Source organism: Pleurodeles waltl, chromosome 6 (assembly GCF_031143425.1).
Source record: "Pleurodeles waltl isolate 20211129_DDA chromosome 6, aPleWal1.hap1.20221129, whole genome shotgun sequence".
Lineage (NCBI taxonomy): Eukaryota > Metazoa > Chordata > Amphibia > Caudata > Salamandridae > Pleurodeles > Pleurodeles waltl.
In genome coordinates, this window is record NC_090445.1 from 1,572,141,819 (window position 1) to 1,572,167,034 (window position 25,216).

General features: G+C 45.8%; 1 protein-coding gene across 9 annotated transcripts in view; it reads left to right on the forward strand.

Annotated features, from left to right (window-relative positions):
• Nucleotides 1-6,263: 6,263 nt before the first annotated feature.
• Nucleotides 6,264-25,216, forward strand: part of GRIN1 (glutamate ionotropic receptor NMDA type subunit 1) — a 775,019-nt gene continuing 756,066 nt past the window's right edge. For 7 of the 9 annotated variants that reach the window (XM_069241305.1, XM_069241308.1, XM_069241309.1 and 4 more), the window contains exon 1: nt 6,264-8,434. In XM_069241305.1, the coding sequence (XP_069097406.1) occupies nt 8,177-8,434 (258 nt within the window). In that variant the 5' untranslated portion in view covers nt 6,264-8,176. The remainder of the gene's footprint in view (nt 8,435-25,216) is intronic. The other 2 variants (XM_069241314.1, XM_069241310.1) reach the window with 2 other exon arrangements.

Genomic DNA, 25,216 nt, shown 5'->3' on the forward strand with positions numbered 1-25,216 from the left:
TCTAAAATAGTAATATTAAATCCTACTTCACCAGTCAGCAGGATTTTGTATAACCATTCTGGCCATACTAAATATGACCTTCCTATTCCCTTCAGATCAGCAGCTGCCACTTCAACAATGTATGAGGGTGGCCCCAATGTTAGCCTCTGAAGGGAGCAGGCCTCACAGTAGTGTAAAAACAAATTTAAGAGTTTTACACTACCAGGACATGTAAACTACACAGGTTCATGTCCTGCCTTTTACCCACACAGCACCCTGCTCTAGCGGTTACCAAGGGCACACATTAGAGGTGACGTGTAGAAAAAGGGGAGCTTTAGGCTTGGCAAGTACTTTTAAATGCCAAGTTGAAGTGGCAGTGAAACTGCACACACAGGCCTTGCCATGGCAGGCCTGGGACAAGGTAAAGGGGCTACTTGAGTGGGTGGCACAACCAGTGCTGCAGGCCCACTAGTAGCATTTAATCTACAGCACATTAATAGGGACTTATAAGTATATTAAATAGTCCAATTGGGTATGATCCAAAGTTACCATGTTTAAAGGGAGAGAGCATATGCACTTTAGCACTGGTTTGCAGTGGTAAAGTGCGCAGAGTCTAAAAGCCAGCAAAAACAGAGTCCAAAAAGTGGAGGGAGGCAGGCAAAAAGTTAGGGGTGACCACCCTAAGGCATGTCAGGTCTAACACAGATAAACAACAATTAAGATAACATCGTTTTTGCACCATTTTGGCCATCATTTTAATGTCAGGCATAGGGAAATTGTACCATTTGTTGTTGTAGGGTTACAATTTTACATTTTATTTATTGTGAAGAATCCAGGGTGCATCAGCTGTGTTTCACTCCCTGGTTACTGTACCATATTTACTGGTGCCCCCATGTACTACAATATAGTTTTGTTCATGGAAGGAGTATCTCCTCCTCTTCTGTTTGTGTCACTGCCTGGTAAACTACTATTAGAGATGTTTAGGTGGAAGGATGTTTTTGAAGCATACCTTAATGTCATTGATGGAGACACATTTACCATCAAGAAGAAACAATCTTTGCTTATACACAATTTTGGCCCAGAAAGCAGACCTATTTTTTAAAAACGTTGCCATTGGTAAACGTGAGAATCGCCTTGCAGCAAGAAGATATGGGGGAATCTGTACACGTGGTTGACGAATGTGCCACACCAATTCAAGCACTTCATAAACGTTCACCCAGCAGGAGTGTGGTGTTGGAAAGACACACATTTTTAAAAAGAACTTAACAACCTGGGGAGTCAATTGACAAGTTTGTCTCGTGTTAACGACATTGGCCATCAATTGTAACTAATGGGGCATGCGCGATGAAACCATTTGTGACCATTTGATTGAGGGAATGTGCACTAAGAAGATTTAGGAGCAGTTGTTATCTATTGATGGCCCTGATCTTGAATCTGCTATCACCATTCCCAAAGCAATAGAGAACTCTAATTTTTACTTATCCTCTCCTAGTTATAGTGCTCAGTGCAGTGAAATTACTTTCCCAGCAACTCAAGGTGCAATCAAAGATCACAAGATTAGATTGTGGAGTCTAAACAACATAGTGGTGAAATTGATGGTATATGTACAAATACCTTTTTGACATGGTTTAAGTGTGGTAGCAAAAATGACTCCTCTGTATCTAAGAGTTGTTCATCTTCTCAAGTTTGTTTCAAGTCTAACAAAAAGTGGCACTTTGCCACGGGGTGTCGCTCCTTGTGCTGTAGTTTAGTATCTACCATTGAGGGGAGAATGGGGACAACAAAGATGTATTTTTGATTGTCCCATCTTGTAATGATGTGCATGTTGTTGAAGGCATGCTTGACCTAAATCTGATGTGCAATATCAAAAGGAAACCTCCAATTTGTGATATTCCAATGAATGGGATTGTTGTGCAAGTAATGGCAGATTCTGGACCACCATTTACTATAATTAGAGCTGAGGTGTTTGAGAAAGTCCTCCTCTTGAATTGAGACCATGTAATGTTATGATTTTCATTTATGGAGGAGTGAAAATTGAGATTGTTGGTGAATTTGATGGTCAGCTATAATTCGATAAATGTAAAACCATAACCATACTCTATGTAGCCAAGGACGGGCCAAATATGTTAGGATGTAATAACCAAGGGGAATTGGACATAATTTTGCACCCCAACCAACCCAACAATGCTAGTGTTGAAATCCCTATTATCCAAAGATAAGTGAGTTTTGAAAGAATGTCTCCATAGGTGAACATTGAATTGAAATGTTTCCTGAGGTATTCATTAAAGAGCTGGGAAGAGACCAACTGAAGGTTCTAAATGGTAGTCTCCTGTAGTTCTGGCCTGTAAGAGTGATCAGATATTAATGCTTTGTGTGGATTTGCAGGACCTAATCTGTAATATTGGCGTAGATTGTTAGCCATTGCCAAACATAAATGAAACAATGTTGTGCACTTTGAAGGGGGCGCCATATTTACCACATTGGATATGTCTGTGGTGTGTAACCAGATTATGTTAACTGATGATTCCAAACATCTCACTTTGTTTATTGCCCCACCAGCAGCTTTCTGCTACAAAAGAATGCCTCTTGGCTTGGTGTCATCCTCGTCTGTTTTACAAAGACTTATGAGGTTGATGTTCCAAGATCATAAAAGTGATCTTTATTTCCAGGATGACATCTCGGTGTTTGGTAGTATTGTGGAAGAACTTAATGTGATATTGCCTAAAGTATTATCTGTATTCAGGGATAAAGGTTTAACCTTGTTTTCTGGCAAGTGCAAATGTGAAGCAAGTGGGGTGGATTTCTTGGGACATTATATCAGTGCTAAGAGGTTTGAACCATAAACAAAGGTTCTAAAGGCTATTGAAGATGCCCCATATCTAAGAACAGGGATATGCTGAAATACTGTTTAGGTTTAGTTGAATATTATTCAAAATGTGTTCCTCACTTTGCCCAAAAAACTGCACTATTAAGAAGTTTGTTAAAGAAAGGTTATTCATGTGTGTTAAGTGAAGATTGTCAGTGTGTGGTGGATATACAGGTCAGAGTATCCCTTTTTGAAAGTGTAAGAAAATCCTAATCCATAGGAATCAATGGATGTATCTCTTTAGCACAAAGTACCTGGGATGCGTCAAAAACAAAGATGATGCGGGCCACAGGAGAGGTGATGCGCCGTAAAAGCAAAGTGATGTGTTTGTTCCTTACCATGCAGGGGAGGAGATGCGTCGATTCTTGAGAAGATGCATTGATTTCTGGACATGCAGCCTTGGTTCCTTACTGTGGTGCGGGGGTCGATGAAAAATTGTCACTCAGGAGCGATAGGTGGAAAATACCACAACCCCCCACGGCGGGGTGGGGGGTTGTGGTATTTTTCGTTTTTGGGGGTGGGGAGTCGGGGTGGTTTAGGGGCAGGGGAGTGGGGTTGGGGCATTTTTATTTTAGCTGCGGGGTGGGGAGTCGGGTATTTTTAGTTTTTGGGGGTGGGGTGGTTTAGGTTTAGGGGTGGGGGGTCGTGCATTTTCAGTTTTAGGGGCGGGGTGGGGGGTTGGGGTATTTTTAGTTTTTTAGGGGTGGGGGTTGGGGTAGTTTAGGTTATAGGGGTGGGTGCGGGGGTCAGGGTATTTTTAGGTTTTGGGGATGGGAGCGAGGTGGTTTAGGGGTGGGGAGGGGGTCGGGCATTTTTAGTTTTAGGGGCAGGGTGGGGGGTCGGGGTATTTTTAGTTTTTGGGGGTGGGGGTCGGGGTGGTTTAGTGGCGGGGAGGGATGTTGGGGCATTTTTTATTTTACAGGTGGGGGTCGGGTATTTTTTAATTTTGGGGGTGGGGTGGTTTAGGTTTAGGGGTGGGGGTTCGGGGTATTTTTAGTTTTAGGGGCAGGGTGGGGGGTCTGGGGTATTTTTACTTTTTAGGGGTGGGGTAGTTTAGGTTTTAGGGGCGGGGTGGGAGGTTGGGGGGGTCGCTGGAATTTTAGGGGTATGGATTGGGGTGGTTTTAGGGGCAGGTGGGGTGTTGGGGGTTTTAGGTTTAAGGGGTGGGGGTTGGGGTTGGGGTGGTTTTAGGTTTTAGGGGCGGGTTGGGGTAATTTTCAGGGTGGGGTGGGAGGTTGGGGTAGTTTTATAGGCGGGCTGTGGGGGGTCGTGGTAATTTTTAGGGGTGGGTGGCCAGGGGGGGTTGCATGCTGGAACCACGTATGACGTTCACTAATGCCTTTATCAGGAATGCCTTTACAACGAAAAATCATTGTTAAGGCATTCGTGGTAAAGGCATTAGTGGTAACAACGCGGTTGTTGTTCCGACCGCTTTGTTTAGGCATGCGTGGTTCCAGCATGCGTTGTTGCGACATACATTCAGATTTCCTATGTGTCAACAAACAGAAGAATCAGCTGCATCGGATGAATGCTGTGCACTGGAGCATGTAGGCATTGCATTGGTTTCTAGGGAAATCAATGAATTCCCTCTTGCTTGTGCCTGCTTCCAGTTTGTGATAGTTTTTGATGCATAGACCGAATTAGATATCTTCGAAGATTGGGTCTTCCTTCAAAACCTATGGTTTGTTTACCTTGACTCACCCCTAGGAATGCCTCCTTGACACAAAGTACTGCATAGCAGCCGAAATCGTTTTGCGATGTGAAAAGTGCACCTTTCCAGCGTAAGACATCTTTTGCAAAGGACTGTACTTAGCATGCACTTCTCTCCATCCCTCTGGTGCCGGCTCAAAGCCTTATTGTTCGTGAGACCAAGTTCACCTTCGAGTGAGCCCGGCGTTTTAAATATTATGGCAAGCAAATGTACCACTTACGCGGAAAGGTAAAAGAAAGAGTGCAGCACATAATTGTCTCTGCCCGAAATCGTACCATCATAAAATCTGCCTTTTTCGCACCATGGTCAAGACATTTGACCAGTGCATGTGGCCATCACCTATTGTTTTAGTGGGGTCTCGAATATCACAGTAGGTAGGGTGATAACTTTCATGCAGCTTGTAGCCAAAAACTTGAAATCTCACCTTTGCCAAAGTGCTAGCACCTGCTACCGGGTTAACTTGTTTCTGGCTGGGCTGGGGATGATATTGTGGGGAGCAAGCGAACTCAAATACCTATATACTTGCGATTAATAGTTGTCTTAGATTTACAGAAGACTCTCATGTGTAATGCCAGAGCTTTAGTGGTTGGTTTAGGGGTTAACATCCCCTCTTGGATGTGCAGGGAATGATATTGCGGGATGCAACTGAACCCAGTTATCCATAGACTCGTGGTTAATAATTTCGTTTAGATTTTATAAAGTGTAGCCATGTTTGACTGCGAATAATTCTATTTTACGTTTTCATTGTCAGCGAGCTCACACAAGAGGTAATCATCCAATGTTGTCATATAGTTATTTTATTAGTTGTTTTATGCCAATCAAATGAAATCTGATTGCTAGATCTGGGGTTAGGAAAGAAATTATGTTACCGTCAACTAGAAAATGCCCTCTGTTTTCGGGACTGCTGATGTCAGATAGTTGCCCAGGGTGGTGTGACGTGTTTTGTGATTGTCAGGAGTGCCTGCCAACTCTTGTGTGGTTGCTTTGCTTTGCGTAGCTGAGGCTGTGCCAGTCAGACAGTCAGTCAGGCAGGTTAGGTGAGGTTTTGGTACGACTGGTAAGAATGCATTTGCCTTTGAAACAGTTCGGTGAAGAGATCTTTAATAAGAGACTCACGCAGGAGAACACGACTGAGTTATAGTCCGGGAAATACACTATAATTATGAAGGAGAGAACCTCTAGGCCAGACTAACTCAAAGACTTATGTGGCAAGTAAATGGCTGAATTATTATGGTTGGTTTGCGCGTCCAGGGGGATGAGGGGCAGCGCTGACAGCGCGAAAAAATAGACGAGAAGGAAGCCTGTGGTGATGAGTGGTTGCCCTGAACAGTTGTGATTTGTTTTATGTAATTCAAGTACTTGGACGGCCTTGGTGTCTGTCTGTAAATATGTCCATTAATTCCCTGTGCGCGAGCGAGAAGCCTGGGGACGGGGTACCATCGCATGGTCACACTGAATGTGCTCTGTGGAACTGTGACTCGCTTTACGTTGTGCTGTTTATGGACAGCGGGCACGTTGAGCGAAGTGTCTTGAGCAATAATGCCCCTAGGGGTTCCAGCATCGGGTATCCCTCTGCTGGGTTCACAGCATGCTTCTTGGCGCTTTCATGGCACCATTCCAGCTCACGCTCCACCGAAGAATGCAGGTGAGACGAGTGAGAGGAGCTATTAGTCCTACGCTGAAGCTGACTCCATCAGCCCTGGGAACAAGGGTCCGTTTGTGAAAAGCAGCTGAGATGTCGCATCCAGGCTCTCATCCAGCCATGCAGCCCCCTCCCCCCCACCCCCCAACATCCAAAATGTAGGGACGTCTGAGGTTAGAGCTGGACAAAGGCTCTTCGTGAAACGCATAGAAAAGCAATAAGGTCTCACACCTGTCTGTCCGGAAGCCCCGGCTGAATGGTGCCCGGGGAGTCTGATGGCATGCAGCGGGGGGTGGGGAAAGTGTTCGTCGGTAGAAAGGGTGGGGGTTACACAGGAAGGAGGCTGCAGGCTGAGGCTGCTGGTGAGACGATGCAGAGAAGCATTCGATCGTGCTCTGTCTAGGGCTCTAAATCCCCAAAAGACGGCAGTGCATCATTCCAGCGTAGCGCCACGCCACCTTTCGCTTCGGTGAGCTATCAACCGTTCACTGCCTGCTTTACCTCTTTCTGAAAACCCAAACGATAAAGCAGACTATCTACCAGTTCCCTGCTTCTGTACTGTCTGCAAATGCCAGTGCCTGAAACCCCTCAAAGGCAGAGCGGCTCTCCAGCACTGGCGGAACCTAATCTCGGTGCCTGAAACCCCTAAAGGCAGAGCAGCTCTCCAGCACTGGAGGAACCTGCCCTTTTTTGTGCCTGAAAGCCGAGAGGCTCACGAGTTAGAGGGGTCCAGCTGCGAGCGAGGATCCAAGCAACGCAGCAGCCGAGCTCCCTGTCCAGCACCTGAGATCAGCACCGAGGACAGCGCCGGAGTCAGCCCGACGCAGAGTCTCAAGGAGGACAGCGCTCTGGACAGGAGTGGAGCCCGCTCTGTATCCTTACAGAGGGACCTTCACTATAGGCAGCTGCGGACCCTGAGGTGATATAGGGAGCGCCTCCACCCGCAGCTTCCACTCGCACCTGCCGCGCTACAGGCTCCTGATAGAGGGACCGCAGCCTTAAGGAGAAGTGCCCATCTATAGGGCTGTGCAACCCGCTAGCGCAAAGGAATTGTATGGAAAAGCGCCATCTACAATACGCAGGGAACCAACCACAGGTGCCGCGGGTCTGTGTCCAAATACAACAAAATCCATAAGGGCACGGTGGATAGCAGCAGTACTACCCTGACTCCAGAGGGCCAAGTGATCTTATAGGTGAACAGCACATATGGTAAACAGTGTATTCTGTATGGCCAACCTTGGACGTTGAAACCCTTTCAGGACAAACCTTTCTGCGGGCTCCATACACGGAGACGGCACCTAGACCCAGCCCTCATTAGTATGTGCACCGCACAATCCGTCATTGGTATCGTCTTCTGATGTCAGTGAAAGAGGCAGATGAATGCAGAATAAGGAGCAGCAACGAGGAGCCATCTTCTGAAGATCGGAGCCAGGAACCCCTGAGGCAGCAGGTCCATTGACGGGCAACAGAGGGCCTGGTGGTCAGCAGGAGTCCACAGGGGCGGCAGGGGACAGCACGTACCGTGAGAGGTTGAGGTCTGGTTCAGGGGCGCACCCCCGAGACCTCCAGTCTTTCACCCCCAAAAGGTCCTCCAGCCTGGCCTCCATCGGAACTGAGACCTACAGACGAGAACACAGGCTCCCCGAAATGCGAATAAGACCCTCAGAGCAGGAGTCGGGCTCACTTGACAGAGTGGAACCATTTGAGCTGAAGCGGGGATAGCCCTGATTCTAAGTGTGACCCTCAAAGCCAGATCTGCATCACACTACGGTGAGACTGCCAAAGCAGGAACTGTCTCATTTTGGACAAGACTTTCATAGAAGGACCAGAGCTCACGCTTACCGCTCATAGTGAGGCCCTCGGAAGAAAACCTGCATCTGTCTGATTCTTCATGAGACCTTCAGAAGAGGAACTGGCTCTTTCTGACTGAGTGAGACCCTCAGAGGAGGTCCTGTCTCACACTGGCTCTAAGGAGCCCATGGACAGGATGCGTCTCTTCCTTCTAGCTGTGCTTTTTTCTTTCTCCTTTGCCCGGGCTGGTTGTGATCCCAAAATTGTGAACATTGGGGCCGTACTGAGCACGAAAAAACATGAGCAGATTTTTAGAGAAGCTGTGAATCAAGCGAACAAGAGACATGGGATCTACAAAATTCGACTGAACGCCACCTCGGTTACTCACAAACCCAATGCCATTCAGATGGCCCTTTCTGTGTGCGAGGACCTCATCTCCAGTCAGGTAGGAAGAGCTTGGGGCTGTGGTCATCATATGCTGGGCAGGATGAGTCAAATGCAAGCCCAACTGAATGACTCCCTGCTTGATTCTAGTTGTGATCCGTGTTTTTCAAGAGAGAGGGCCGTAGCTGCATTCCAAAACACAATAACTAGAACAAGAGAGTATCCTGCACCCCTCATCTTCATACTGGCCCTCCTACATTTGAGAAGATAGAGAGCCATGGCCGGAACCTAGAACAAAACGTCTAGAACAAGGGAACCACATGCACCTCCCCATATCTTTCTGCTTCATTAAGAGAGAGGACCATAGTTATCCCCCAAAACACAGTGAATAGAATAAGAGAGCCCCAGCACCCTTCACGCCCATATTAGTCCTCATCTACTTCATGGAGAGAGAGGACCGTAACTGGAACTCAAACATGACAGCAACAAAAAGAGAACCCCATGCAAACCCACCATATCTGTCCTCATCTGCTTCATCAAGAGAGAGGACCCTAGCCGGAATCCAAAACAATGACTAGAACAGGGGATACTCCTGATTCATCCCACCATTAAACTTCAAGGGAGAGAATCAAAACCAAATCCTACACACAGACACCAAAATTAGTTTCACAAGTATTCCATACCTGACAAATGGAAGAGATAGACATCTTTAGGTCCAAATATAACAACATACCAGGAAACCTTTACATATCCAATGACCTCAGATTGTCAGTGGAGAGACTCACATCCAAATGTCAAACACAACCATCAGACGGAGAAAACGTAATTTAGATCCCCTTCTCAGGTGAACCTTACTCGAATCCCACTCTATGGATGCGAATTCACAGATACACAGCCAAACCTTGACACTGACACTCGAATACACTCTCAGACCCAAGGTCAAATCAGGAGAATCTCAGATGACTATTAATCTTTTATCATGAGGTATACGAGATCCTGCCAAACCCCAAAAGTGACCACCCATACCAATCAGTTGAGAGATTTATAGCCAAGACGGAATAAGCCCCCCAGACCCTCTCTGCCCACCCTGAAAGACAGTGCCACGCCAATACCAGTCCCCTTCATTAGAGTAGGAGAATCCTTCATGGTTCTTTCTCCTCTACAACCTGGCCACATTCAGCATTTCACAGAAATTCTAAGCAATCATGGTATTCTTCACACCACAAATCAGTGACCAAAATGACACTATGTTGTATGTTTCACTATCTAATATGCTATATATTGAATGGAAGTGTTTTCTTTTTTAAGAAAGGGGAAAATGTTTATTACGAATAAAAAAGGGGAATACCATAATTTGGAAAGAACACTAACTTTGCAGCAATTGAGCAGTATGTAGCTGCGTTTAAGAATTAGGTCATGTTCTGTTTTTCCCCACATTCTAAGGCTCTCTGTATCTGAGTGTTTTCAAATTTCAACAGTAACATTATGCTGTTGCTAGGCGATCTGAATTGTTCTCGAAGGTGGGAACCATTTGTTATGCCACGCTGCTCCCAACCATGACGCAACATAAGCAGAGGCATGGAGATACCCTTTAACGTTCTCAGTGAGAAATTATACACACGGAAATAAAATTGTAACTTGGAGCTCTCACTGACATGCTTGATTTATTATATTTATACGGTGATATATATATATATATATATAAATATATATATATATACCTTCACAGAAGAAACTATACATTTTTTTTAATGTGAAAAACATTTTTCTTTCATGACATACACCCTGTATACATATGTATTGTGATGCCGTACATCACACTGGGGTTATCAGGGCTATATGCATTCTGACTGTACGTATACATTATGTATGCAGGCCCCCTGCACAGAGCACTGGCTTGTCGTACATGAAAACGTACATTAAAAACCAGTGTATATGTGCCATGTGCTCGATGTAGTAAAGACTGTGTAGAAAAGGATACAAGTGTGAGCGGATGTATCCTCTAATATGGCGCTGCACACAGACGGAGTTAGGGTGGAGCACAGATCTCTAACACGCAGGTAGTTTTGCCAAAAGGTTGGCTCTCTTGATGCCGTGGGTAGAAGAAAACATAAATCAATGTATGGAGAACTGGACCTGTAAATATATAAAATGACATACATCGCCCAAAAAACCATCCCTTACTTTGATGATCTTGCTACATCTTGCGTGCCCGTTGCGTGGAAGTATTTTAAGAAGGTATTCTCCAGGGCATATGGCAGCCGAGTAATTCACGTACAACATGTCTTAGTTGTATTTTACTCCTCTCAGTTGCCTTTTTGTTCTTTTGAGGTGTACTTGTCCCTCTACTGCGTATTTATTTATTTTCCGTGTTTTTCTGATTTGTGTTAATGTGTTGCTTTCCTGCATAGTCATTCCACTCCTCATAGCGTATTCCTATGCTTTCACCTAGTTGATTTGATGTGTAAAGGTCCCTTTGCCCTCTGCTTGACCGATGGCTCTACGTTTGTACCAGTGCTGTGTGATTCTTCCTTTGCAACATGCGTATTTATTTGCTGTGCACTTCAGCATTTTAAAGCATTTGTTCCCTTGCTGTATACATGTTCTTTTTCGGTCTATGTGTTCCTGAGTATTTGCTGTGCTGAATTATATCTTGATATGTTTCTCAATTTACTATACTGTTCATTTTCGAAGTATTAACCCATTGCTCTGTGTGCTTGTCTCTGCGCTCTTTCCTTCTACTGATGTATATTTATTATTTTCCATTATATTTATTTTCTTTACTATCTGCAGTGTTTGCTTCGTATTTTGTGTAATACACAATATTTACACAATATATACAATATATACACAAATGTTGTATATTTGTTCATTTGGTCTCTGTTCAGTCTTCGTCTCTGAGTTTGCCTTTTCGTCGATGGGTTTGTCTTGCCTCTGTTTGTGGATATTTGCTGTGTATTTCCATCTTCTCTTTGCTGTTTCCCTTGCTGTGTTTATGTGTTCAGTTGTTAATTTACAGTATGCTTGTTTATGCTATGCGTACTTTTCATATTTTTTGGTGTAGGTTTATTGCCTCAGCGTGTGCTATCTTGCTCTGCATTTGCCCCCTCCCCCCGTCCACCCCCCATCACCCCGTATTTGTTTCTCTTTTCAGTACTGTGTTCCTTCGCTGTGGCTGTTTTCCACTAGTGTGCATTTTTTCTCGCGTTTATTTTCTCGGTTCGTTTGTCGCGTGTCTCGCTTTGAAGTGCAGTCATTCGTGAACTCTGTATGTGTCTGCTTTTGAAATAGTATGTTTCCTTTGCTGTTCTTACACATACTGGTTCTGCTGTGATTTTATCTGTTCCTTTTTCTGTGAGTTCTTTCAGGGGAGCTTTGTACTCTTTTGATTCGTGTATTTTTCTTGCTGTGTCTCTATTATTCTGTCTTTAATTGCTCATTGTTTTTATGTTCTTTGTTCCTTTACCGGGTGCGTGCTCCATGGAGTCCCCTTTCACCCCTCCCTCGTTCCCGGCAGAGTCCCGCTCGCTCGCCGGGTCTTCATTGTCTGTGCTCCGGCGCTCACCGACCTTACAAGCTCTCGCAGAGCGGGGACATCACAGCCCGACATGGCTCCCTGTGCGCAGTATCCAAAGATACTGACACCTTCCACGCCATCCAGTGTGCTCCCCCAACACCGTGTTCGAGTCTGCCAGCCCCTTCCCTCCATTGTGGCGGCACACCTCCTCCTGTGCAGGAGCCCCCTACCCCGACGTCTCAGTCCCACTCGACTCGCTGAGCTCCCACCCACCCCACACTGCCTCGTCCCCCCCGCGTGCCAGCCCTTCGCACCACGGGCCTTTCCTTTGCTGAATTCCAATTAGTCTCCTCTCACTGCAATGCAGCTCTTCAAATGTGAGCTGCACCGAAACCCCTCCTTCTCGTAGTCGGAACCACAGATCCCCGCTAGCTGGCTGGGGAAAGACGCGGGGACGGGCTGGAGTGGACAGGAGCTAGTAGTAGCGTGTGGTGACACATTACCGCCTTGACATACAACATAAAATAAAATGAACACAGTAGACTAAGAGGGAATGTGTGCAGGTGGGTATTTGCTCTACGCCATGTTTCGGTTCTGGGTAACATGCATGGCTGTTTTGGTTTGCTGAGGCAGATCGAACGGCTCGGATGTGTGTTCTCTTACTCCCAGGCGCTTCTCTCAGCGCCTCTTGGCCTACTCTCCAACCAATGGTCGCTTCTTGACATACAATGAGCACTAGATCTGCTCGCCACAAGTACTCTCCTGTAAATTGACTGGGCGGAGTTTTTAGGTGAATACGTCAGGCCCAAGATGTGTTGGGGAAAATGGGGGCATAACCAAGACTGACACCGAACTGTGTGGAAAAGGCCGCATTATTGAAGACAGGTGCCCTTAACATTATAACCTGGCCTTTGCCTTACAAAACTAACTGCCTCACTATACATGCGCTTCATCTATGCCACTCCCCCCGCCCCTACCCTACCCTCCCCCCTCCCAACAACAGTATTGCAATCCTGTCCTCTTGTTTTTCTCGTTGCAATAGCTATATTCAAAACCCCTTTCAAGATGCTATCACTCTGCAACTATAACAACTCTAACTTCCTGTCGAACATTTTAACAACGTGGCTCGCCCCTGCGAAGTCCAGTCTCCCCTCTCGTTTCCCACCTGGGCTGCCGCTTTCAAGCCTAAAACTGCGCAAACCGTGCCAACTGTCCCTGCCCCCCGCCATAGCACCAGCCTCCAAGCGACAACAATTCAACATAATAGCTTATCTTGTAACAAAAAACACACCTGTCCTCAAGAAAAGATCCCTTCTGTATTACGAATCCCACTAATGCTGCAGAAAAACCTCCTTTTGTATATTCCTGAAAATTCTATGGGAGGGAGGGATTACATTTTTGCTTCTACGGAGGATGCCAGCCACCGTGTCACCTAAAACCAAAATGGTGACAAAAATCATAAGATGGACGTTTATATAGACGGCGACATGGAAGCCCAAAAAGAAGCCCAAATATAGCCCGAGCAGTCATGGACTGCTCCATTGCCCCAAAAATTCCGGGGGGAGACATCCCCCCGTTGGCTGCCCCCCAAAGCCTCATTAGGATCTGCTTCGCCCATTATTAGCTCAGCTCCTTCCCACCTAGAGTAGATCACACAATGTGAGGCAGCAATGGCCCGTGCACACTTTATTACTGCATTAATTAATGAATAACCTCCCCGGAGAGTGCACAGAGTTTGAAACAACCTCTTAAACCTCACGCACTTCACATAACAGTTCGCCTGTAGAACATGTTATTCAACACTGTTTCAACTGTATTCTGCGAATAGGCACGTAGGAATCTGATGCCTAATGTCATGCTTCGTGGCCCTGTTAGGGGTGGGATACATATATATATATTTCTCGAAAGGAAGCACGAGTACCACATCTGGGAAACCATATAATATGGCCCTTTTTAGCAATCGAAGGTGCTGGTGAAATCATAAACCACAAAGATGAAGGCCGAGTGAGTGGTTTATAAAAGTCAGACCTGAGCTCCGAGTTGGCACTATGGGCTCTTATTACACATGGTACTCGCTGTTTATTTTTTAGAGTACATGTTTATTTTGGAGTACTAGTGCAGAAACCAGCCAAGTACACTATATCATAAAAAGTGCTGTAAAGGCTCCTAAACAGCTCTTCAAAACTACCAGTGCACTGAAAACCATAAAAGTGCATATCTGTTTCTCATGCTTCATCATCCACCACACTGCTACGCCCTGCGCTCCATAACACAACAATCTTAACTCCTTGGTCATCACACACAATATGGAAACACTTCCCATAAAGATCACATTATTAAATTGTTTAGAATTTTGTTTTGCTTGGACTTTGAAATGCCTTTTTTTTTACTAGGATACACATTGGGTTGGTGAATGATAGTGTCTGTTGTTTGACTGAGTTCTGAGTCTCTGTCCCCATACAACACTGATAAGCCCTTGGCTGCTGTGGTGGCGGTCAGACCGCTGCCAATGTGGCGGTCAGACAGTCACATTACGACCGTGGCGCTACCGCCACGGTTGGACCACCAGTTTTCCTCCACAGGAGGGGCTTGAGGTGCTGATGGTGCTGGCGGTGCAGGCGGTTCTAATCCACCAGGGCAGCACTGCAAGCAGCGCTGCCCTAGGAATTACGAGTCCTTTCTCCACTGGCGATTACATGGCAGTAGCCCCACCATGTAAAGGATGATGGAGACAAGGTGCAGGGGGCCCCAGGGGGGCCCATGCACATGGCATGGGCAGTGCAGGACCCCCCCGGCCAGCTCTGTCACGATGTTCACTGTCTGCTGGTGCACCCTATGTACTACACATTGCCGTCAGCTCTATTATGAGCCGGAGACAATGCTGTAGGGCTTTTACTGTTGGGCCAGCTGACCCAGTGGGGAACTCTCAATGGGGCTCGCAGGAAGGCAGACTGACTGGCGTCAATCTGCCCATTTGGACTTTGGCAGATGGGATTTTCTGTCCACCGATTTCTAAATGACCGCCAGAGTGTCAAGTGCTTAATGGGTTTACTTCGCCCGTTTGCAGAGCCACAGTAGAATAGGCCCCAGAACACCAGAAGCAATCCACCCCAACCACAATGCTTGTGGCAGAGTAGCCCTTGTCTGCCCTGTGGCCCCAGAACCGGGACTTTTACTTACAATATATGGGGTAATTTAGAAATTGATGAAAAGATTGAACTGTTGTAAGAAGTCAGTTTATCTGAATCACCATTTGAAGGTGGAGAAACCACCAGGGGCTGTATTATAAATGTGCCTCAGGGGCACAATGGGAGTGTGTGCCTGCTTAGCGCACCCCTGTGGCACTCTATTATCTTGGAAAGGGCCACAGATGCTTGTGCTGCCCCTTCAGTAATACCGATAGTGCTGGCACACATACAGCAACATCGCTATCACCCAAGGGTGTTCCCTCATTTGCATGGGGGCGTGGCCCCAGGCAAATGAGGGAATCACTTTGCTTCTGCACCTACGCCATATTATAGACACGGGCACAGAGGCAAAGAAGCTGTCAGGAGGCGCCTTCACAGGGCGCAACCTAAAAGGTGGCACACTGTCTTTGTGCCCCCTGATGGCAGCCAATCTGGAGGGGGAAAGGGGTCCTAGAGATCCCCCAGACATCCCCTTGCAGGCTGGTGCAGTCACTCATTGCACTCCCCTGCAAGGGGAGGTCTAATTCTCTTTAAAAGTGCAGGTGGGTTGCCACCTGCACAGTGAAACACGCAGTGGCTTTAAAACAGCCGCTCTATTTTTTACTTGATGCGATATCCTGCAGCAGCGCGAGTTAGCGGCTGGCCTGGGTGCAGTGCATTCAATGTAATAATGTGTGCTTTCTCTGTTTGCACACATTATAGGGCAATAGGTATCCGATGACAGATTGTCAGCTGTCTCTGCCATTGGACAGCACTTTCCAGTGGCCTATCTGCCACACATTCTCAGGTAACAGCATCAGAAGCCAACCACATTTAGTGCATATATCTAATGCTGATTTTCTGGTTTACGTAGCCTTGTAAGGGATGTATACCCTGACAGGAGTGAAAGAACAAACATTGGCAAAGCCAATAGTTCTTGCCTATGTGAGAATTATTGGCTTTGTTAACTTTTTTTCTTGGCCATGTTGCACAGCCGTTTTTAAAATGTATTTTCAACTATGCTGCATAATTGCTCTGCTGCTGTACAACAAGGCTAAAACTCCAATTAGTTCAATTATTTGGCTTTTTCAAAAAATTTTCATTCATGTTGTACAGTAGCGCAGCTGCCGTGTGTTGTAGTTGAAAGAAAAAAAAGGAATATGACGTGGCCAATGTTGACAGCGTCATAGCACTTTTTAAATTTACTTTCAACCATGCAGCAGAGCAGCTACGCTGCTGTACAACATGGATAAGAAACATGAAAAAAAGACAATAGGTCTCGGATAGGCGAGGCCTATTGGGGCTTCCAATGCTTGATTTTTAAAGCAGCACAATGAAAAACCACACTTGCTCTCAAGCAAAACATATGAATCTGGTGGTAGGTAATCTTTGCCACAAAGACTTAACACGGTAATGTGTGACTGTTCTCCAGTTCATGGGCCCCCAAAGTTGTGCAAGCTACGACGGTAGTCAAAACTGTGAGCCGCAGATTGGACGCAGCTCTATGCAACAAGTTCATTACCCCTCTGACCCACCTTAAGCAACAGAAGTCAGCAACTCTTCATTGAGGATGATGGCAGTGAAAGGGCCAAGCATCATATCATTTTTGTGCGGACAGCATAGTAAGTTGACACAGCAAAAACATAGTGTGATCACGCTGGATGGTTTGGTGGGTGGTTGGAATTGGGCATCCAACTAAGAAATGCCCATGGGCACTGGAAGTAGAGGTTTTGGGGGGTGGTGCAGTACCCCCAAAATAGCCATGGTGGAATTCAGAAGGTAAATGAGCAGTACAGATGCCTTTACATTTTATTGTGTCATAGAGGTCAATTGTCTGGCCCTGTCTTTTGATAAATTGCTGCTTATTCTTTGGGGAGATTGGTGTTCTTCTTTTAACATGAAGATTGGCGTTACCTTTCTTTCTCTGACTGCACAGTGAGAGTATACTGTGGTGTGAATTAAGTGACAATCTTTCTGAATGTGAAACGAAAGGCTGAGGAATGGTAATTTTATTTCTAACACAACATTTGAACTGTAAGAATGTTTGAAAATAGAAATAGCGTTCAGGAAAGTGGAACTTATGCACTTTTATAATTCTCACGTGTGACAGAAACAAATATTTTATTGGGGTCAAAACAAATCAAGACACTTTACGTGGTGATAATTTTCACACATCTTTTGTGTGATATGTGGTATTATTAATGTTGTCAGTAAAACTATACGTCAGTTGCAATTTAGCGATCATTTCATTTGCTACCTGTGAATGACGGTATGCTACCACACCATGCTTTAGTAATACATTTGTGATAGTGTGCTCCAAAATGCGCCACCAGCTTTATACTACGCTGTACACTCTCCTGCAAGGCTCATTTGCTGTACTTATTCTTTGTGTGATGTTTGGATGTTTCACAATCCATATGAATTGAGTGACATATTACTGCTGGCTGCATCCCCCTCTGGATATTGCTCTAGCAACTTTGGACATGCAACAACAAATCATCAGGCAAACACAGGGCAAGGGCAGACAGGCCGCAAAATAACACATGCACACTGCTCTTCCGCCGACCTGCCCTAGTTTGTCAAGAGGTGATAGGCTATACACATTCACTTCGTGGCCTCTCTGCGACATTTGGCCATACATTTCCTCTACATTAAATTCAACAGAACATACCTGAACAACAGTAGGTGTAAACATCAAATCCCAATATCTGCCCACTGAAAAATGCACATTAAAAGAAGTGGCCAATCCCACCCAGCATTGCGACCTTAGGAATGTTATCAATGGAGTTCGAACAACAGATTAAAACAGCTCTAAAGTAAGTACACAGAAGCTAACAAGCAGGTAAGTGCTTTTCACAGAGACGCTCGGAAGGTAGGCATTTTGTCTGTCATATATGAAGTATGCTTAGATATTATTGTAGTGAATTTATGGTGTACTGTGAGACATTGTATTTGTGTTCAGACACCCTGGGCCGATCTGAAAGAGGAGCTGAGAAAGAGCCAGTTTTCCATCTGGAAGAGCCAGTGCTCCACCAGGAAGAGCCACATCAGGACGAGTCAGTGTTTTATCCGGAAGAGCCAGTGCTCCATCAGGAAGAGCCACATCTGGAATAGCCAGTGCCCCATCTGGAAGAGCCACATCAGGAAGAGCCAGTGCTCCATTAGGAAGAGCCACATCTGGAATAGCCAGTGCTCCATCTGGAAGAGCCACATCAGGAAGAGTCAGTGTTTTATCCGGAAGAGCCAGTGCTCCAAGACCGGTGTTGACAACAAGCGGCCCAGCCCTCAGAAGCCATTTCTTTTGTCTGCCTGCTTGAAGTGAATCCGTGTTCTGCATCTCCGTAGAATCCAGAGAGCAAATGTTGTGCGTCTATAAGTAGCCATTGCCGGGTAATTTGTGCTTGCTGCAAGCAATGCTTGTGATAATATCAGGGAAATCAACAGCAAAAACCGGCCAAGCAGATCACAAAACAGGTCCTCAAAAGACTAAAAACCATCCCAAAAGCTGCCCCGTCTGACCAGCCCTTCGGGCACTGCCTGAGTGCCCCACAGGCCATTCCGACCCTGCCGCCAATGCGCTTCAACCCAGACCTGGCGCATTCCTAATGTTCAGCAGCCCCTGATATGACAGCACACACTAGAAATAAAGGTTCGAGTCACTGCTCAATAGGTGCAGAGATACGACTATGTTTTTTTGTTTTGCTTGAAAAGTGCAAACGTCAGCGATGATGGTGCTGTGCACACACCACAGTGCTAAGTGTGCTAAATGATGTCTCTGGACAACGAGACGGTGCTGCAGATACAGAGAAAAGGTTTCAGGCAGACCTCAGCCATCCAATTCCAGGCCTGGCTTCATTTCTCATGCTATGATTCAGGCTATCCCGCCAGATTCAGATTACCAAAGCACTTAAGGGCATATTTATACTCAATTTGCACAGAATTTGCGCAATTTGTGCCAAATTTACATATTTTTTACGCAAATTTGGCGCAAAACTAACTACATATTTACATTTATTAAAAATATTAGAGTTTGCACCATTTTTAAGATGCGTGAACCTACCTTGCGTCAATGAGATGCAAGGTAGGCGTTCCCATTTAAACAATGGTCATAATCCCATAGCCCCATATTTATCCCCGTGCTAAAATGACGCATGGGTGGGAGGAGGGGCTCAGTAATGGTGCAAAGCTTACTTTGCACTATTACTTAATGCCTGGGTCAGACCAGGCGTTAGAGGACCTGTGGATCCATTTCCATGGTTAAATACCATGGAATGAGTTCACAGGTGCCCTGCCCTCCTCAAGCCCCAGGACCACCCCCACCCACACTAGAGGGACACTGGAGGATGGAGGACCCCATCCCATGTAAGTATAGGTAATTTTTTTTTTTTTTTTTAATAAAGTGCCATTGTGGGCCCGACTTGAGGTCCCCTGCATGGCACAGGGTGCAGTGGTCATGCCCAGGGGACACTGGTCCCCCGTGTTGGCCATTGGGGTGGTGGGCATGACTCCTGTCTTTTCTAAGACAAGAGTCATGTGGTATGGATGGTTTTGCATCAGAAAATGACGCTAGGCTGGTTAGAGGCATTCTTTTTGCCTCTAACCAGCCTAACATAATTTTTTGGTGTAAAACCCCCTTCTCTCATACCACCACCCCACCCGTCTAACATAATTTTTTTTATGCTAGCCTACCCTTTGCACTGGCTTGCACCATTCCATAAATATGGCACCCGGCTGGCGCTCGGGAATGGCGCATGCTGGTGCTAAACTTTTTGATGCAAAGTGCGTTAGTGCAGTTTTGCATCAAAAAATATAAATATGCCCCCTAAAGTGCCGCTCCCTGTGCCATCGGATGTACAGTTCTATTCTCCTTTTTGTAAAAGTGTACCTGCCATGCACCTGCCAAACATTCCAGAAGACAGGCTGCATACCAGACCTGCACCCGAGGCTCAATCCTCTTAAATGAAGACAGATTAGATAGTGTTCAGAGTCACTCTCGGGTGCATGTATGCTATGATCCCTCACCGCCCACCCTCCGTACTCAAGGGTGATGCAGGAAGACAAGGGCCACCAAATGAGACTCAACCTCGTATCTCATTTGTAAACTGTAATGATGTATTTCATTTTACTATAAATCCTATAGCGTTTCAGCTTAAGATGTGTGCAAGTCATTAAGTAGATGAAAGATGTCTCCATGAGTACATTACAATCTCAGCAGAGAGGGGAAGGTGCCAATAACCATGGAATCCAATGATCAGTTCATCAGTCGCAGTTTGTGTCAGTGCAAAAGGGCAGGGTTGTGGTGGGGGGAGCAAAGAAAACACTGCATTGCCACTCTTCTGGTTCCACTGCAGGCACAGGCTCCCAGACTGCCCTGCTGCCAATCTTAACACTGCTCTCATACTGGGGGCAGCATGAAAGCAGCATCAGGATTGGCCTGAGTACCCTTGATTTGCACTCCCAGACAACCTGGAAGCCTGTGCCTACTGTCTCCAACCAGGCAATGCAGCTCAGATTGGAGACAGCTCAATGCGTATGTCAGTTTGGCCGTCCTGAGACGGCTAGCCAAACCCACATGCACACTTACAACAGTGCACCTACCACTTCCACTCGTGCCTGTCATCTGCATAGCCTCACCCTCTAGATTCAACGCTATGGAGAAAATAAAACAATAATAAACATGCTTTATTATCATTTTATTTTTCAAGTTTTACAGCTGCTGCTGCTGGCAGTGGGCGATGAAGGGGAGGAGCTGCCGTTGCAGTTCATCCTTTTCAACAGAACTAATGTTTTGCCCAGGGGTGGGCAGCCTGAGCTTCTGCCATGGGTGGGAACTGCACGAATGGGGTACTGGTGGGCAGCACAGGAAGCCACCAGTGGTCAGAGTGTGCAGTTCCAACCCTCTGTCTTGCACTATTTAGCGCTTGTAGGCAGCACGAGGTGCCGATGGCCATTGGATACCTAGTACTCATGAGCAGAGCAAGCAGGCAGCACTGGGTGGAGTGAGCTTCTAGAACTGGTGGGCAGAGTGAGCAGCCAGGCAGGGATGGAAGTGAGTATCTAGCACTGGTAGGCAGAGTGAGAAGCCAGCACTGGTGGGCAGCGTGTATCTAGCACTTGTGGAAAGTATAAGCAGTCAATGAGCAATTGACATCTACCAGTAATAGGCAGCACTATCAGCTAGTAGTTGTTGGTAAAGTGAAAAGTCAAAGTGGGCACTGAGTATCCAGCATTCGCGGACAGCACAAGTGGACGGCTGTTACAGGAATTTAGCACTCTTGAGCAGAGAAAGCAGCAAAAATTGATGGGAAGAGCATCTGTAGAACTTGTGGGGCGCATGAGCAGTAGGCACTGTTATGGAGCAAAACATGCCTTGTCACTCTCAAGTAAGCTTTTTCACCAATTCTACACCCATATTGAAAAGTCTCATGTGAAGGAGTTACATTTCATGGTGTGCACCTCAATTTATTTTCCTCAGTAACCAATAGAAATTGTAAGAAATTGGGTTGTTGGTTGACTGTGGTAGGAGCCCTGTTCAAACAGCAACCATAATCCTTGTCGGGGTGAGGCAGAAGCCACCTCTAAATTAACCTGTTCCCAACCCTTTGATAGCTTGGCAGAGAGCAGTCAGGCTTAACTTAAAGGCAGTGTGCAGTGGTGTAACAAAGTACCCCGCAACCCCTGCGGGGCAGGGGCCCGAGCTCCAGGAGGCTTCCTCAGCACATTACCCTTGACAGAGATCTCCTGAGTGTGTCCGAAGAGGGGCCCATCCATGTACTGTACAGGGGATGCACCTCAAGTTTTGAAATGCCTCTGGCAAAGTGTGAAGTATTTGTGCAACACTTCAAACACAAAATAAGTGAAAACACCACACATAAAGGATCCCACACCAGGTTAGAAAATAGAGTTATTTATAATAAATAAAACAAGACCAAAAATGACAAAAATCCAATCAGTAGATCCAAAGCTCTGCAGTTTTAAAGATTTCAGTGAATTAGTGCCAAAAAGCCAAAAGTGCCACTCCTGGCTATCGGGTCAGACTGTGAGAAAGTCACAAGTGCAGGCCAACCATGTTGGAGCATGGGCTGTATACAGAGTCCAGGTTAGTCCCACTGAAAAGTTACCTTTTCAGTCCAGCACAAAGAGTCCCTTTCATGGTGTAAGGGGCCGTGAGGAGCAGGGAAGCATCGGGGACGGTTGCTGATGTAATGCGAAGAGCAGGCCTGACATCATGGATGGGCGTTGCTGTAGTGCAAAGATCCTATTGGCACTGCAAGCAGTTATGCTGGTGCTTTGTGTTTGTAGTCCCCGTGAGCAGTCTATGGTGTGACACAAAGGGCGAGCTGGCGGACCTTCACGTTGGCGGACTGTGCGAGTGATGAGGTTTTGGTGCCAACATGCCCGTTTGCTGTCGCTGAGAGCCCAAAAAATTAAATTCAGCCTCTCTGAGGTCACACAGGGTCCGGGACCTGAGATGCACCACTTGGGGGTCAGAGGCGTGCTCCAACTGGGTCTAGGTGTTGATTCAGGTGGTTGTGAGCCTATTATGTTCCTGTGGCTCTAAGCAAGACTGGCCCTTTGAATCCCTCTGGGGGTCCTGGGTTCAGGTGCAGGTCCAATCCGTCTGTCTCAGGCAGGAGGAAGCATGTCAGCAGGGCAGCAATCCAGCAAGGAAGCAGTCATGCGTGGGAGTAGTCTAGCAGGGCAGCAGCCAGCAGAGTGGCAGTCCTTTCAGCAGCACAGCAGTTCCTTCCTGGCAGAATATCCACAGGTTCAGAAATGTACTGAAGAGTTGGTGTCTGAGGTCTAGTATGTAAACCCAGTTGTGCCTTTGAAGTAGGGAGATGCTTCTACAGGCATGCCTTTGAAGTGCACAGGTGCCCTGCACTCCCTACCTTGGCTTAGGACTAACTACAAGGAATATGCAGCCCTTTGTGTGGAAGCCGGACACACCCTATTTAAGTGGAAATGGGCTTGTGCCCAGCTCCTCCCTCCCAACCTGCTGGTGATGGCCCATCAAGGCACACCTAAGCTTTCTATTGTGTGTGGCTGACTAGGAGGAATATGCAAAGCCGAACTGTCAGCTACACTCAGCCATATGACGCCGAGGCAGGCTGCAGGCACAAAGTGGCTAAGGAAGGAAAATGCTAATTTTATAAAAATGGCATTTTCAAAAATGTAATTTAAAATCCGACTTCACCATAATTTAGGATTTTTCATTACCATTCCAACAACACCAAACATGAACTGATTTTCTGCTCCCATTTGGAAATTTCAGCTTATTACATGCAACAAGGTAACTCCAATGTCATCCTAGAGGAGAGGTAGGCCTTGTAGTAGTGAAAAAAATAATTTAGGAGATTTTCACTACCAGAATATGTAAAACATAAAATCACATGTCCTACTTTTAAATACATTGAAAAGTTTGTGCTTGGCAAAAGGTTTATTTTCACAGGTCCAAATAGCAGTTTAAAACTGCACCCATGCTGCAATGGAAGGCCTGAGACATATTGAAAATGCTATTCAAGTAGGTGGCACAATCAGTGCTGCTTGTCCACGAGTAGCATTTCATTTACAGGCCCTGGCCACAGGTAGCACCACTTTACTAGGGTCTTATGAGTAAACTGAATATGCCAATTGGGTATAATCCATTTCTACCATGTTTTAAGAAAAGAGTACAAGCACTTTAGCACTGGTTGCAGTGGTAAAGTGGGCAGAGTCCGAAGGCCAACAAAAATAAATTCTGTTAAAATAGGAGTGAAGGCAAAATGTTTAGGGATGATCCTGCAGAAAGAGCCAGTTCCAGTAGTAATTATCAGTGAAAACTCTGAAAGGCAATAAAAAAAAGAATTGACAAGACAAATAGGTCTGGCCTATCCAGCCAGAGATTTTTTTTGCCAATGCTTGTTTTTTTATGGCATAAGGGGGAGGGGGCAAGGAATAATGACAGGAGGGGAGGCAAGCAACAACAACTGGAGGGGAAAGAGTCAAACAACAATAAAGGGAGGTGAGAGGGAGCAAGCAACGAGGACGAGGACGCAATAACAATGGAGGAAGCATCAACAAAAAACAAAACAAAAACGGAATCTAAGCTCAAGTAATGAAAGGATATTATTAAAGACATCAACCAATACTTGGACCATGGTCCATTGAAGAGAGAAACACACAAGACCAAAAGTGAAAGAGGCACGTGCTGACCCATGAGAAGCAAGGTAAAGAGAATAACGATTAAGCCAACCAGTGCTGAGAAATGGACGGGTTCTACGCCTTTTTTAGTATTTTTAAGTAACAAAAGATCTTGCAAATACAGCACATGTGCTGTCTCAGGCGAAACATAAAAATGTTTAAGATGCACTGAGTGAAACTTCCCTTACCCCACCCATCCAAAAAAGAGCAAAATTCAAGCTTCTCTGCAACACACACAAGGCTCTCCAAGATTCCGGTCTTGTGGAGTTTTACAAGCCTACGACAAACCTGAGATCATGAAACATAGCTGTGGTATTGTGAGCTGATGACAGGCTTGCTCACATGCATGGCTAACCCCAGTAGTTGCTGCCAGAAAATCAAAAGGATCTCTGATCGTAGACAATTAAACAAATGTGTTTTAGTAGACAGATATCCATTAACCAATGCATCTCAATTATTACCAATGGTAGTAGAAAAAAAGGTCTTTAGTACCATTGATCTTGCTTCAGCTATCATCAAATAAAGTCAGAGGAGATGTTTAAAGACCTTACCACGTTTATAACACCGTTCTGAACTTTTAGATGTACCAGACTCCCTTTTGGCTTAACATTGGCCGCACCAGTTTTTCAACGGGTTATGGAAAAGATATTGAAAGCAATAGATGGGGTCTGTGTATAATAAAATGACATACTTGTATATTGAAAAGATAAAACCAAACATGGTACAAAAGTCAGATAAGTTTTGAGCAGGTTATGTGATCATGATCTTACCACAGAATTAGACAAATGCAAGTTTGGCACCAATACCATTGATTATTTAGGCAATAACAGGTGAAGGAGTAGCTCCTAAAGAAGGTCCCATAAATACCATTCAGAAAATGGTTCCTCCCACTACTAAAGAAGAACTAATGCGTTTTCTAGGGATGGCAGAGTATTATAACAAGAAATGAGTCAGTTTTTCATGGAATGCTGAGTGT